General features: G+C 38.6%; 1 protein-coding gene across 1 annotated transcript; it reads right to left on the minus strand.

Annotated features, from left to right (window-relative positions):
* Nucleotides 1–410: 410 nt before the first annotated feature.
* LOC121853998 (cell growth-regulating nucleolar protein-like) lies at nt 411–5,231 on the minus strand (the record flags this gene model as incomplete). Its single annotated transcript, XM_042348386.1, is given in 2 exon segments — nt 411–1,110; nt 5,118–5,231. Coding segments are annotated over 2 exon segments (591 nt in total), but the record flags the coding sequence as incomplete, so codon positions are not given.
* Nucleotides 5,232–12,216: the final 6,985 nt, after the last annotated feature.

Here is a 12,216-nt window from a genome sequence, read left to right on the forward strand (position 1 = left end):
GTTTGTGAGTGCTGGAAATTAAGCTTCATCCCAGTCCTGTGTTACTGAGGCCTACTGGGCAACACACCGATCCCAGTCCTGTGTGACTGAGGCCTACTGGTCAATACACCGATGTTAGGCTAAGATAAAAAACAGTTGCCTCCCTGAAATAAAAAGGATAACTGTTAAAATGTAAATGTTGGTCAATTTCGCTGACACTGAGGACGTAGCTTTCAAATCGCAGTTTAGGGGGTCGATTTATCTGCCAGGTAAAGGCCAAGATCAACAATTTCAGCTGAGATAATTGAAGTCATCTTATACTCCTGGTCGCCTTATAAGCCACAATATATGATACCATACTTCATTTTTTGAGGCATGCAAATATTTCATTACTATCAAAATTAAAATCCATTGGCATCAACTAAAAGGCATTTTTTCCCAAGTTTGTCCTTTTATTCATGTAGTATTTTGTACACATTATACAATTAACACAGATAAATAGTAAATAAAAGTTTTTCCCACATGCAAGTAACTAATTATGACAATACTGTACAGTACACAGTTTATGTGTGCATACTGCTGGCTGTCTGTTGTCCAAAATCCTTTTGCTTTAAATTATTTTATAACTAAATTTAAAACCTTCTGACCAATATATTACTGACCTCTCAATTTCACTCTATCATTATCCACAATGTATTTATTCTTCATTTCCAAAATCTTGTTCAGTTTAGCAGATAATTCTTCCTTTGATTTTAGGTGATCAGATGCACCTTTTGAAGCATAGTAATGTGAGAAAATCTTTTTTTTTAACTTACTGATTTTCATGCCCTCTTGTGGGGCTTTTTGAAGAACAATATTTATTGCCACTTTCCACTTGAACTTGGAGGGATCTTCTCTCACATTTTCCCCCATGGCGTTGTGAGCCTCATTTCCCCCCCTGTTATTTTCATTTGTCCCAGAAGCTACATTTTTACCATCATCTGCATCTCGTTTCTTTTTTCTGTCACTTGTTTCTTCAAGCGTCATCTCCATCTCCTGAAGTTTCTGTTTCTTTTTAGATTTCTTAGCTGTATGGCAAATGTCATCCTCCTCAGCCTTCCTTTTGGATGATATCATGACAACTGAAGCACCCTATAGATGGAGATAAATGTACAAAAAGGTTTTATATGACTGATGGCCCTTGTGGGGCAGTGCAGATACAGCACATTGTATACTAAGCCTACAGTCTTAAAAAATATAGTTGACTGGCACTTCCCTAAATGTTGATAGGTAACCATTCACAGCAGAACTTGGTGTGACACTAGCCAATATTCCCATATTAAACTATCCACTTCTGCTTTACAAGAGTACGTACACCTTATGCATATCACCATAACAATATATGAAGTGACAGTCTTATCCACAAATGCTATTTGAACCTATCAATTTTACTTCACTTCACCCCCTGCATACTTTCCAACTTCATATACCTGTAATACAGTAATATCACCTTTAGCCGGAATCCCTCAAACCCGGAACTCTCCGATGGCCGGAATTGAAATTTTCTTGGAAAATCGTTCCCAAAGCTGAAATTTTCCGGAAAATTCCGGCTTTGGGAACGATTGTCCGAGGGGCACATGTTGCGGAAAATTCCCCCCAAATTTCCTGATACCCAGAAAATTCAGAAAATTTCGGGGATGAAGGAGTTTTTTTCCAGGTTTAAGAGATAAAAATCAGGGGCATTTTCTGGAAATTCCGAGACAAATTTTCCGTTACCCCAGAAAATTCCGGGATGAGGAATATTTTTCCGGGTTTGAGAGATGATGTACTGTAATGGGCAATTTCTGGAACTTCCAAGAATATTTTTCTGTTATCCGGAAAATTCCGGGAATGAGGGATTTTTTTCTGGAGCTTTGAGAGTCGTCTCGTTACCCGGAAATCTCTCATTCCCGGAAGTGCTCTGCACCAATTGTTCCAGCTAATGGAGATATCACTTATTCTTACATTCCAAGTTCTTAATTTGCTTGTCAACACTCACATTCTCTGAAATATTATTCAATGTCTAAGTTATGTTATGTTCAGACAACACTTGCTAGCTTTCAGTAGCATACTGCATGAAAGTACAGTCGGCCCTTAACATACGCGGGTTTATAATACACGGATTTGCAAATACGCGGATTGCCCCGCCGGAGGAATATTCTGTACATTGAAGTAATTGAAGTACATTCAAATCGCGCGCCATTCAACTCGCGCGCGGCACCTCACACTGGACACCACCCGCTCCCGCAACCTCACACACACACGCATAGCTCTCCTTCACTCAGTCAGTCTCACTGTAACCACGCTTGTGTTGACATCAGCATTGTAGTTGCAAAAATATTACATTTCCGTGAATGTATTATATCAAGCAGAGTATGAATAGAATATCACTAATATAAGAGTATTTTAACCAAAAACTACTAAAAAAACGAGTAACATATCTTGAACATCGGAAGGTTAGGTAAAGTCTTTTGTTTTCATGTAGTTTATCCTAATTTACATTGAAATGCATTACGTTTCAACAAAACTACTATTTATTTCTGAGAATATGGAAATGTAATATTTTGCTGAAATGACGTACGTATTACAGTGGAAAGTGACGAAAGCAATGACTCGCTTTCTTTCGTTCAAAAGATGTTACCGCAATCGCTTTTCGAATGGTTTTCAGTTAAGAAACTGTTGTATTACAATAATATTCTATCCTAATTCACTTGTGATGCAACAGTTTTTTAACTGAAAACCATTCGAAAAGCGATTACGGTAACATCTTTTGAACGAAAGAAAGAAAGCGAAAGTCACTGTTTTCGTCACGATTTTATCCCACTTTCCACTAATACGTATGTCATTTCAGCAAAAATATATTACATTTCCGTGAATGTAGTATATCAAGCACAGTGTGAATATAATATCATTGTAATAAAACAGTATTTTAACCGAAAACTATTAAAAAAACGAGTAACATCTCTTGAACATTGAAAGGTTTGGTAAAGTCTTTTGTTTTCATCATGTATTTTATCCTATTTAACATTGAAATACATCACATTTCAACAAAACTACTATTTATTTCTGAGAATATATTCATTCAGGCACAGTTTAGGTAAAATATACATGTGCTGTAACATTTTTTTAATTGAAAACGATTCAAAAAACACGTACCCTCTAGCCCTGTTCAAGGAGAAAACTGGGAGGAGCTGTTTGGTGCTTAAGACGATGACAAGGAAAATGATTTTGATGGATTTCAATGAAAATATTCAAAAAGACCCTGGCACTGTCAAGGAAAGTGGCTGCTGAAGGCTTGCAGGACATGGCAGAGGACGAGATTAGGGAGCTAATGAAGAGCACGACACTGAGCTGACCGAGGAGGATCTACAGGAGTTAGTAGACTCAGGCAAGGAAGAGGAAGCGAAAGGGAAAGAGGATGAGGAAGAGCACCAAGAAATAACGTTGGAGAAGTTGGGCGAGATGACCAGGAATATTGAGGCACTGAAAAACCTGGCCTATAGTATGGACCCCTCTATGGTGCGTGCCCTGAAATTCATGCGAGGGATGGATGACGTTTTCGCTCCATACAAAAACATCATGGAAGAAATGAAAGAAAGAGACGACAACTCCCCATCACCGTGTTCTTTGATCACCGAAGGAGAGATTTAACACCATCAATCACTGGTGGCAGTGAGGAAGCAGCTGAATCCACCGTCGCCCCCACTTCACCACCCGTTATGGAATTGAGTGACGATGAGCCCGATGACACCCGTCCTGTCGCCGAGGATAGGTACTGTACAGTAAAGTGAAATTTGTATCTCTTTTTTTTTAATAGCTTTTCTTGCCATGTTTATTGTTTGTAAAAATGCACAGCACAGTACAGTTCAGTACTGTACATAGGTAGTGGAGGTGCAGTTATTCACAAAACATTTGTGTTCGTTGTCGGCAGCAGTGACGGTGAGGAGGGAGCGGAGGGAACGAGTTGGGAGGAGTGGTGACCTTGGACGCGGGAGCAGGGATGAGTGGAGATGCCAGCCAGTACATTACGGGTGTATTAATTGTTTTTATAGCTATTATTGCATTTTAATATTAAATATTGTACATTACGTTTCAACAAAACTACCATTTATTTCTGAGAACATGGAAATGTAATATTTTTGCTGAAATGATGTACGTATTACAGTGGAAAGTGGGATAAAATTGTGACGAAAGCAATGACTTTCTCTTTCTTTCGTTCAAAAGATGTTACCGTAATCGCTTTTTGAATGGTTTTCAGCTGTGGGATTACAAGGCTAATGATAGGATAGAATATTATTGTAATACAGTACCAGTACAACAGTTTTTTAACTGAAAACCATTCGAAAAGCGATTACGGTAAAATCTTTTGAATAACGAAAGAAAGCGAAAGTCATTGTTTTCGTCTTTCCACTGTAATATGTACGTCATTCCAGCAAAAATATTATTTTCCATATTTATTTCTGAGAATACTTATATTCATTCAGTCACAGTTAATGTAAAATATACTTGTGATGTAATATTTTAATGAAAATACGGTATCGTAGTTTTCTTTTGTTTCAAATTTAATTAACAAAGATTGATGTTTCAAATGTAATGAACAAAAATTTATGTACAGCATCTATAAATAAACTTTAATAAATGAATACTTTGTTTTTACATCGTCCTGTGCTACCATACCATGGATTTGGCTACTTTGGGCTTGCAATGATGACGCAAGAGATGTGCCCTGGCAACTGTACCGACACTCACAGCTGGTGGTGCGTTGGTGCATCGTTTCCATTGTTTACTGGTAGTTACTGGTAAATATTTTTCAACCTAACGAAACTATTACCCGTTTAGAGGTCGACCCCCAATTTTTTGCCAAATAATTTGGTCTTAAAAACTTGAACTACACACAGGTATATACGGTAAATAAGGACATGGGGGGACCAGGTTTTTTTTGGGGGGGGCAGCACATATACGCGCATTTTTAACATCCACGGGTATCTCTGTTACGTAACCCCCGCGTATGTTAAGGGCCGACTGTACAGTACAGTAGGCAATGTTGTAAGACCTTAGTATGAGTGATATTAACGGTGCCATTGCCTCAATGTATACCAATACCAAAAGGCTGACTGTACCTGACTGTTCTGGTTGTGAGAGTTGATCTTGTTGCTGTTGGCAGCTTGGAACACTTCCCAAGCTTTGTCCACAAGGTAGCCATTACGAATCTTGGCACTATTTAACAAAAAATTCTGAAATGTAAAAAGAAATACAATAAGATATGAAGATCTTGCCTTTTTATATTAAGACAATGAAGAAATTATTAGTCTTTGAACTCCTGAAAAATAAAGCAGACAGTAAGTTAAAAATTAAAATCCCAAGAACATGCATTTTTACAATTAACTCCTTCAGTGTTACATTTCCAAATGATCCCAACAGACTGAGAATTTTCTGAACAATCATTACTACTAAGAATAAAACCACATGTTACACGATGATAACATTCTTATTGACCTCTACACAGTGAAGGGGGTCAAAGGGTTAAAGCACAATAAGTCTTTGCATTACTGATGAAATTATTCTGAAACACCAATATAAAATAGATCAACATCCAGAGATCCTTCATTTTTACAACTACAGGTATCCCTCATTTAACATTCATTCATTTAGCAATATTTTGGTTTAGCGATATAAAATTTTTAAAGTCCTTTCCTGTTTAATGATTGGTATAAATTCGGTTTAGTGATGTTCGACTCACTGGGAAAAAACCAGGAGGGCAGTCAGAAAAATTGGGGAGTCTGTGCCCCAAGTGTGCATCATTACAATACAGGCATCCCCCAGGTAATTCGAATCCATTCTACCCATTACTGTACTTCCATTATAAAGTTGAGATGCATTTCTACAGAATTTTTTTGAGGCCTAAAAATGTGACACAAGCACATATACTTATGAAATTAGATGGTTTTAACCACATATAATGAGTATTCATGATGTAACACAATAATAAACGAGCAAAACACTCATTCTTTACTTATCAAAAAATATGTGTTGAATGAGGTGAGGTAGTGGAGGGAAATGGTGGGTCACTGCTGACTCCTGCCTCTCCCTGTGGATTATCATCTGGCTGCTGGCTGAGGTTTTGTGGCAAAGAATTTGTGCAATGTTGTTTGTCATTGATGGCACATTTTTTCAGGGTACAGCTCCTTGTATCCCCTCATGTAGTTTTGCAATTCTGTTGTAAACTTGAGGCTGTGTTCAGTCTGGATCGTGTGTCTCAATGGTTTGCATCAAATCTTGCAGTTGACTATTAGCTTTGGACAAAACCTTTGTTGTTTATTCACGCGATGTAGTTGGAACTTCGGTACAGGTGTCCTGTTCCTCAGCAGCAGCTCGCTTCTGTTCCATTAATATTAGATCGTCATTGGACAGATCCTCTGCGTGTGACTAATAGCTCAACTACACCAGCCTGGTCAACTTCCTTGAACCCTGCACCATTTGTCAGAGTTAAATTTCCTGCTGCACCTGATCCAAGATCTGAACATGGGGAAAACCTTGGAAATTTAGAACACAATCTGGCCAGATGTTCTTCCACTCACCATTCACGATGCTAAATTCCCTCCAGAAATCTTTAACAGATTGCTGATCCTCGCTATCAATTGCATCTATAAAGCTGGCAATCACACCTTATATCCATAGGCTGCAGCAAGAAAGTTGTGCTCTTGGGCAGGTATTCAACCCTGATATTAGGTGAAAGGTCGTTAAGGTGGATGGGAGGCATTATCATGAATTAACAAGGCTTTGATGGCAAAACATTTTTGGTTACATTACCTTTCTACTGCAGGACAGAATAAGTTTGTAAACCAGTCATGGAATAAGCTGCCAGTCGTCCATGTTTTCCTATTGGAGCACCATATCACTGGTAACCAAGATTTGGTGTAACCCTTGAAAACTCTTGGCTTTTCTGAGTGATACACAAGCATGGGATTTAGGTTGAAATCTTCTGCTGTATTAACTCCCTAACAGGAGCAGAGCATTACACGATCTTTGGAAGCCTTGAACCCAGCTGTTTTTTCCACAGTTAAAATAAATATTCTGGCAGGCATACACTTCCAAAAGAAGCCTGTTTCATCAACATTATACACTTGTTTTAGTGTGTATCCATGAGCCTCAATAAATGCCTTTAGTTCAGCTGGATAATTAGAAGCAGCCTCAGCATCAGCAGCTTGACCTACCATCTTAATGTTGTAAAGGTTTGAATGTTTCTTAAAATGCTCAAACCACCCTTGATGGCATTAAAGGGTTTTTCATCAGAGTTACCACCTGGTTCCTGACTTAAACCTGTGTACAGACTTTTAGCCTTCTCCTGAATCACCATTGTGCTAATGGGCACATTTCACTTGGTCTGGTCCTCTATTCATACACTTTTATCATAAGATCACTACAAAGAAAATAGTGTACAGGCTGACAGTGGAGTAGGAACTTTAGTGCTAACCCTAATTTTGTCTTGTCATCATGGATAGTTCTGACTGTAGAAGTAGGAAGGCCCAAAGTTTTGGCAAAGTAACTCGACTTCTTCCCCTGCTCAAACCTCCTTAACACATCTAATTATGTTTCCAAGGTAATAAATACCCTTTGTGGTCTCTTATCACCACTGCTACCACTTGCACTTGATGGTCTCTTTCCACTCATCTTGAATAAGAATGCACAGTACAATACCCAAGAAAGAGAAGCACAGCTGAACATTGACTGGAAATTCAAACAGATCGAAGTTGCTATTGTTATTGTGGGGGCCACTGCCGCCTTGTGACTACCACAGATGAATCCACATGAAATAATTTTTAAATTTTGGTAAAAACTTTGTTTAATTTTTCATTTACAAATTTTCCATAGGGCAGATATTTTTTCTTCAGTATCATGAATTTTTGGTCATAATTTCAAAATTCTGCAAGGGCAAATTTTGGTAATCCAAATTTCCATAAAGTGGGGTACCGTATATCTCGGCCTATAAGACGGAATTTGAACCATAAAAAAATCAGCCCGAAGTTAGGGGGTCGTCTTAAGCACCAGATATAAAATTCTTACCTCTTAAATATTGCTGTTTAGCTTGTCAAGAGTGGTGATGGAAACATGGTAAACCACTCACAAGGTCCTACCACTAATTATTTTATACTGAAACTTACGTTTGGGAAGCTGGATTAAAATGAAGATTACCAGTATATTAAAATAATTAAAATGTATTATAAACCTGTCTAACATACCGTAAAAGAACAATATACCCCGGTAATAAACACAGCTGCTATCATCACCCCCCCATTTGCCAGTGACAAGAAAGGGAAAGTGACCATGACTGTGACCGCCTGTGGCTATTTTTAGCCGTCCTTGTGTTTGGAGGTGGTCAGTAATGCATATCTGTATATTTACTGATCATAATACTTATCTCCTATAAATAATTCATTTAAAATTTATTTTTTTACAAAGAATATTCAGTAAATGACCGAGTTAATTCTTGAAACTACCGACAGTGGTAAATTTAGGACATAAATGATGAAAAGAAGTCACGTCACGGATTCAGAGTTTGGTCCTTAATGATCACTATAAATGTCTGGTCAACTTCACTTACCAGGTATAATGGTAGCCTCCCTTTTTCGCAAAACAAGTATATAATTAAAGAAAATACTTGCAGTGTGTTTAATATATTACAGTATATTGTAAATAAATAAATAAACAAATAAATCGGCAAATCTATTTCAAGTAAATGGAAATATTTTACTCACACCGACATTAGTTCCAGTTAAATAACTGACGCTTAAGTGAGTCACTAGTGTACACCAGCCGGTAAAATTTGATGCCAATACTTTAAGTGAATTGGCCTTATTTTAAATAACCAACCATAAATAAATGCAAAAAGGAAAAAAGATCAAAGGTGAGAAACATTATATTGTATGTATGTTGTGTTGTCAAAGGAAGAAAAACAATTGAAACTGCAAGTGTGTGTAAATGAGGCAGAAAGCTAGATCAGCAACCTAAGACTTGTTCACAATTTTCGTGATGCAATATGGAAGTAGGATTGTAGTGGATTTCTCCCCTACAAGCGCTGTTTGTCGCTGAGTAGCCGACCCCACGAATTCCCCAGTGTATGCCTCATGGTCTGGGTCAACCAGCGCCGCCATACATCACGGAGGTCACCTACTAAGCCACGCCTACCCCCACTATTTAAGACCTGACCTCGTGGTGACCACTCTCTTCTTCTAGCTACAGCCGCAGCAAGCAACACCACCTCCTCCGCCGCTGCCTGGCGGTCCTCGCTCCCGCCGGCGAGCATGGCAACCCAACAAGCTGTCCTCCTCTGAGCACCCTCACCAACCAGCTCTCTCTACTCAACGCTTGTAACCATGCTGCCTTCCCAGCACCAAGCTGCATTGTACATCCAATACAACATGTATACAGAGAGCACATTGTGAGTTTCCTTTCTCCATCCCATCCTGAGTGCGAACCCAAACATAACGTACCCCACAGGATCTACCATTAGACAATACTGTACATTATGCTTCCAATATCTTCCCAGGCGGTAGTATCTCCCTGTTTGGTAGCTGCCTAAAATTTTTAGTAATATTACTTTGATACAACATGATAAATTAGACAAACAATGAAAAAAAAAAAACAAGTTATTTACCAAGACCTTCTCTCTGAGAACAGAGGGATGGAGAGGGAGGGATGAAGGGGAGATAAGGAGGCTATTTATAGCCTGTCTTTGTGTAGGAAGTCGACCACACTGTAAATAATTCATTTAAAATATAAATTTTTTACATAGAATATTCAGTACATGACTGCGATTATAAAATATTGTGAATATATATATATATATATATATATATATATATATATATATATATATATATATATATATATATATATATATATATATATATATATATATATATATATATATATATATATATATATATATATATATATATATATATATATATATATATATATATATATATATATATATATATATATATATATATATATATATATATATATATATATATATATATATATATATATATATATATATATATATATATATATATATATATATTTCATGTAAATCCACAATGAAAACGTGGATAAGATAAATCTTGATAAAATCACACGGGAAGATGGAAACAACGGAGTACCTTGGCTTTCGTCTTTATTCAAAGATGTCTTGAATAAAACGGCTAAGGTACTCGTTGTTTCGTTTTCCATCTTCATATATATATATATATATATATATATATATATATATATATATATATATATATATATATATATATATATATATATATATATATATATATATATATATATATATATATATATATATATATACATATATATATTATACAGTCAACCCTTACTTTATGTGGTTAATTCAACCCACGGTGGCCCGCGTAAAGTGAGAAACGCGTAAAGTGAACAACATAACATATGGAATTAATTGAAATAGAGACCGGGCCGACCCCCAAACTCCACTTTTTCCCGACACAATACGTACGTTTTACTAAAAATAACATCTTAACTTTATGATGGTATTCACCCACACATAATATAGAAAGGAACAGTCAATAAACTGAAGGTTAGGTTAGAAAAAAACAAGGTTGGGGTTAACACTTACATTAGTAGAAGAGATGGGTCGGCGTACGGGAATGGAGGCTGGCTCCGAGACAGAGGGCAGGCTACTGGCCCTCAGGTGAGTCACCATCACTGTCATCCACACATGTCAGGGCCTCCCTGACAAATCCCTCAAAGTCATTGTCACTGTCTCTACCTCTGTCACCATCACTGGCTTGGGCTGGCTGTGGTGGGTTGTGGGCGAAGAACTCTGTTATGCTTTGCTGACGGCTGGTGTTTATGTTGTCGTGATAAACCTTGATGTAGGGCTCCATAGTCTGCAACAGCTGGGTAGTGAAGATTTCATACCTGTTTGCGTCAGGGTCGTCGGAAAGGAGGGGCTTGACTTTCTCGATACACTCGATGGCACCCCTAACATTACTATGGGATAAGCGGCGTTCTTCTTGGGATGACGCACCACCTGCCTCTTCACTGACGTCATCATCATCTACCATCTCGTCGGTAGTCACATGAGGATCCCTGATCACCTCCAGGATGTCGTTGTTGGTGGTCTCGGAGAAGCCTGCAGCTGTAACACTCTGCGCAGCTTCTCTGGCAAAGTCCACTGCTACTGCAACAGTCTGAACCTCACCAGTCACAGATTGACTCTGCCTAACGGCCGGAATGCCTTGCAACACATGTCTCCATGCGTGACGAACAGTTGCTACAGACAGCTGATCCCATGCCTCCACCAAGAAGTCCACAGCTTTCTTGATGTTGAATATTCTCCAGAATTGTTTTAAAAGTACTTGTTGCTCTGCCAACTGTTGATCCTCGTCGTCTTCGCTCTTGCTATCGGTGGTGGTGTCACTCAGGTTACGCAACTCTTCCCTGGTGTTGGTGTAGTCGTTCAGGAGCTTGAATTTTTTAGTAGAGAATGCAGCTTTTACATTACAGATTAACTCTTGGTCCATGGGCTGTAATATAGACATAGTGTTGGGAGGAAGGAAGACCACTTTTACGTTGGGGTGACGATCTAACAGTAGGGGCGAGTGTCCTGGTGTGTTGTCCAGCAGCAACAAAATCTTGAATGGCACATTCTGTTGCTCACAGAATTTCTTCACATCGGGAACGAAACAGTCATCAAACCAGGAGAGGGACAGTGTAGAGAATATCCACGCCTTACGTGCGGTCAGCCAGTGGACATTTAGCTTGGTCATGTCCCTGCTCTTGTAGGCGTGCAGCTTGCGTGCTGTGTGGATCACCGATAACTTGAGCTTACAGGTACTGGAGGCATTGGTGGTAAACATGACGGTGATGCGCTCCTTCTGCAACTTCCGGCCCCGAATCTTGCTGGCATTCTTCACAACGAAGGTCTTGGAAGGTAGCTTTTTTCCAAAAAAGACCAGATTCGTCCACGTTAAACACCTGGTCGTCGGTGTACTGTCCTTCCTCCATAATCTCACATAAAAACGGAGGAAATTCCCTAGCCGCAACATGGTCAGCACTAGCTTCTTCACCACCAATGTTGATATTGGTGATCTTGTTCCTCTTCTTAAACCTCTGTAACCACCCAGAGGAAGCATTAAAGGGTTTGGGCTCTGTAATTCCCATCTTTCGTGACACTGCAGCATACAG

This window comes from Homarus americanus, unplaced genomic scaffold (genome assembly GCF_018991925.1).
Source record: "Homarus americanus isolate GMGI-L3 unplaced genomic scaffold, GMGI_Hamer_2.0 scaffold39532, whole genome shotgun sequence".
Classification (NCBI taxonomy): Eukaryota; Metazoa; Arthropoda; class Malacostraca; order Decapoda; family Nephropidae; genus Homarus; species Homarus americanus.